General features: G+C 35.5%; 1 protein-coding gene across 2 annotated transcripts; it reads right to left on the bottom strand.

Moving 5' to 3' along the window:
- Positions 1-366: 366 nt before the first annotated feature.
- LOC136228578 (haloacid dehalogenase-like hydrolase domain-containing protein At4g39970) lies at positions 367-3,347 on the bottom strand. 2 transcript variants are annotated; one of them, XR_010688754.1, is made up of 12 exons: positions 2,896-3,347; positions 2,724-2,817; positions 2,605-2,649; positions 2,425-2,475; positions 2,250-2,324; positions 2,118-2,151; positions 1,238-1,293; positions 1,020-1,079; positions 885-944; positions 758-804; positions 551-677; positions 367-443 (listed from the first exon to the last, which is right to left on the bottom strand). XR_010688754.1 is itself a non-coding variant. In XM_066017005.1 (11 exons), the coding sequence occupies exons 1-11, from the start codon at positions 3,246-3,248 to the stop codon at positions 629-631; spliced, it is 924 nt and encodes a 307-aa protein (XP_065873077.1). In that variant the 5' UTR covers positions 3,249-3,347; the 3' UTR covers positions 367-628. The 2 variants fall into 2 exon arrangements, 1 of the variants encoding a protein (XP_065873077.1); XM_066017005.1 differs by having other exon boundaries at positions 367-677.
- Between the last annotated feature and the right edge of the window lie 288 nt (positions 3,348-3,635).

Here is a 3,635-nt window from a genome sequence, read left to right on the forward strand (position 1 = left end):
TTGCAGACATCTTCACCAAAGGCCTTCCTTCTGTATTGTTTGATGATTTTCGGGCTAGTCTCAACGTGCGTCCTCCTCCCGTTTCGACTACGGGGGTGTGTTAGATATTGTTATATATGTTAATATTCTCTCTTTATTGTATTTCCTATTATAATTACCTCTAGCATAATTATAGGAATCATACTATTGTATAAATACCCCTTTCATGATTAATAGAAAATCAAGGGATTCACAATCCAACAGTTCCGACCCGGATCATTTCGGGACTAAGGCTTTGTTGTTGTTGTTGTATACAAATTTTTAAAGTTCATATTTACAAAAATATATAAATTAATCAGCACAACATCAACCATACCAGACTTCAGAAGCAATGACTGCAAAAGCATGATAATTACAGTCTCACACATATATCATTTACTTTGTTATTTTCTTCACCTTTACAACTGCAACTCAATGAACAAATACAGGAAAGGTTGAAAATGTGTATTTTCTCAGGGATGACTACAGAAATATTTCTTTCTATAAAAAATGGTAATGGTTAATATAATACCTTCAAATGATGAACTTAATGGCAAGTGGCCAAAAATCAATCAAAATCTATCTTGATTCCAAGCAATGTGCTAGTACTCTAACTGGCAGCAACAACAGTTTGAAGCAATAACTCCAAGTCCTTTAAACTGCAGAATTAATATGAAAAAGTTAAAATGTATTCAACGACGAGAAACAAGAACAACGAAATATTGCTTGGACACCATACCTCACATTGCTCAGATCAGGGTAAGTTGCTATGGCATCACTAAAATCCTGAATTGATTAAAAAATAACATGAACCAATGGATTATGTGGCAATGAGTTCCAAACAAAGAACAAGGGAGAGGACGTACTTGGTTGGCTGTTGAAGGTGTGTAACTAATCACACATGACATTCCAGCTTTTGTTGCAGCCTACATACATGAACTTTTATGAGAACCTTCCTAAAGTCATAATAAGCTAGTAAAAGTGGAAAAAATAAGGGTTACCTGTAGACCAATGACACTGTCCTCCACTACCACACAATCTCTTTCTGATATGCCTAGCTTCTGCATATGACAACAATTTAGAAGATCAGATCCTGATAATGCCAAGAGCACATCCAACTTATCTTGCATTCATAAGTCAAACTTATGGCTTTGCTTGCTTTTCCATGTCTTCATGTTTTAAAGGAATAAATTATTATATCAATCATCATGTTAATTACCTTTGCAGCTGCTATGTAAATTGATGGATCTGGCTTCTTTTCCTTCACATCATCACCTGCAAGTAGGAAGAAAGGTGTCAAACTATAATGAAGTGTTGAAAACTGGGGGTAAACAAAATAATAAAATACATGGAACTCAGAAGAGCAGAAACAACTTTAAAATGATCTATCTGACCAAATGAACTAGTGGGGTAACAATCAAGTAACATAATCCCAAACTTGGTGAAATCCAGCTTGAATAGCATCTGGAATTCTCATGCTCCCCTCAAAAAGAAAGTATGGACAACTCCTGTTAGTGCTAGCCAAGATGGGGCAGGAAAGAGCAATACATTTGGAGGATATGTGGTTTTGATAATTGCATAACTGGTATTCATCGTCCCATATATGATATATTATCATGTCTATCTGTGTCTTGTACACTAGAATTGAAGCAATGTCATAATGTGAAGAAGGAAACTAAAATCCTATAGGTATATGATGTTGAATGACTCCCTATACCATTCGAACCTTGTTGATATTCTTATGAAATAGAAAGTAGGCATATCATGCATAAAAAGGGTAAGGTTATTAGTTAAGTTGCACATAACTTAATTCAAACTAGAAATATCAAAATGTTTCACCTCAAACGTCAATTTATCATAAATTATCATAAAATGAGGACAGATGAACATTATAATATTTCTTAATTAATTGCAGGAATACATACTCATATAACTCCAATAGGAACCCAATATACACCCACGCATACATATGCTCATGTGCAAATCCAGTGCCAAATGAGAATAAACAGAACAAAAATGTTGCTCTTACAAATAAAATTTATAATATTGTCATCCTATGACCAAACCTACTGAGCATATTGCATTAGATGACAACATACCTGCAAGGAAGCAATCAAGATCTTGGAAACGCTCCTACAAAATGAGGACATTGTTATAATCCTATTCCTATGAAGTTATAGAATGGGGTTAGGATTCCTCAAAGGTTAACATTTACTATAGATTAGACTTACAATTCCTATAAGGTTCTCAAGACAGAGAATAACTGAACTTTTAGTTGCTGCAGAGCAAACTGCTAACTTTCTTCCCTACAGCAGATAGAATATAGCATGAATACCAGTAATCAATTTACACAAAATGAAAAGATATGTTCTCAGGAGTTATATCAATGGACACCAAGTATCTTACAGCAGCCTTAGCCTCATCCATTAATCGCAAGACTCCAGGTCGAGGTTCCACCTACTCAAAAGGATATTAGCCTGTAATTACTCCTACCCATTTCTTATTCCGAAAAATTAAGCAAAATTATTCCACATTAAACATTTGAAAGAGAGGGAAAAAAGTCAAGAAAGGTAAATGTCTCCTTACAGTTCCAGATTTGATGATTTCTTTGTATCTTTCAGTTTTCCAGTCCTACAATAGCAACAGAAATTCCTCAACTTCAGTTGTTTGCTCTTCTCCAAATAATTACAGAGAGAAAATAAAACCTGAAGGGTATCGATTAACTTGGCGCGGCTCTCATCGTCCTCCGGAGGCGTCTCGAATAATGTGGAAGAAGGCCAACCATGCTCTTTAAAGTACCTTAATTAAGATAAAATTGATTGTTTACTTCAAAATTGAAAGAAAAGGTGGATGGAAGAAATGCAGAGATGCACGGACCATCGCATTTTGGGTTTTCCGCCACCGATAGTGTTCTGAAGCTGATCGTAGAAATCGGGGTCCCAAGTAAGAGGGTGGGGAGAGCAACGGACATTGAAATGAGCAAAAGCATCATTGTAGGCTTGGCGGTGGAGGTGCTCGGATTCCAGTATGACTCCATCGCAATCGAAGATTAGAGCCTCAAGGGAGGCGGAAGAAGCAGAGGCAGAGAGTGATTGGCGGGTTCGTCTCTGATTAAAGGACTTTCTGATTCCGAAAGAGAGAGATTGGGAGTTAGATAGGAAAGTGAAAGTGGAGGGAGAAATTGAGGATGGAGAGAGAGTGGAGTAGTGAGAGAGTAGCATAGACGCCATGAATGAAGCTTTAACTGTGTATGGTTTTGTAGGAAATTTTATAATCTCTGGTTTTGGTTAAGTTAAGATGGCGGGTTTTTGTCTGTGCTCTTCTATCCACTCCATCTGGCTAGCTTTTCTTTATGCACTTTTTAAAATTAAACTACTCAAACAGTCAAATCTTTGGTTTTTATTCTGAAAAAGAAAAAAGGGTAAGTTATGCTAATTGTCTCCAAAAGTTTGGGTAAATTTCAATTTTTTTTTTTCAATAAAATCATTTAAATTTTCTTTTTCTTTTAATAAAATTATTTTATCAAATTCACATAGAAAACTCACTAGAATAACTTAAATTGAAACTATCATATCTGTTATATTAGAATAATTTAAAGGGAAAGGACTAAGGTTATT

The sequence above is a fragment of the Euphorbia lathyris genome, chromosome 5, assembly GCF_963576675.1.
Source record: "Euphorbia lathyris chromosome 5, ddEupLath1.1, whole genome shotgun sequence".
NCBI lineage: Eukaryota > Viridiplantae > Streptophyta > Magnoliopsida > Malpighiales > Euphorbiaceae > Euphorbia > Euphorbia lathyris.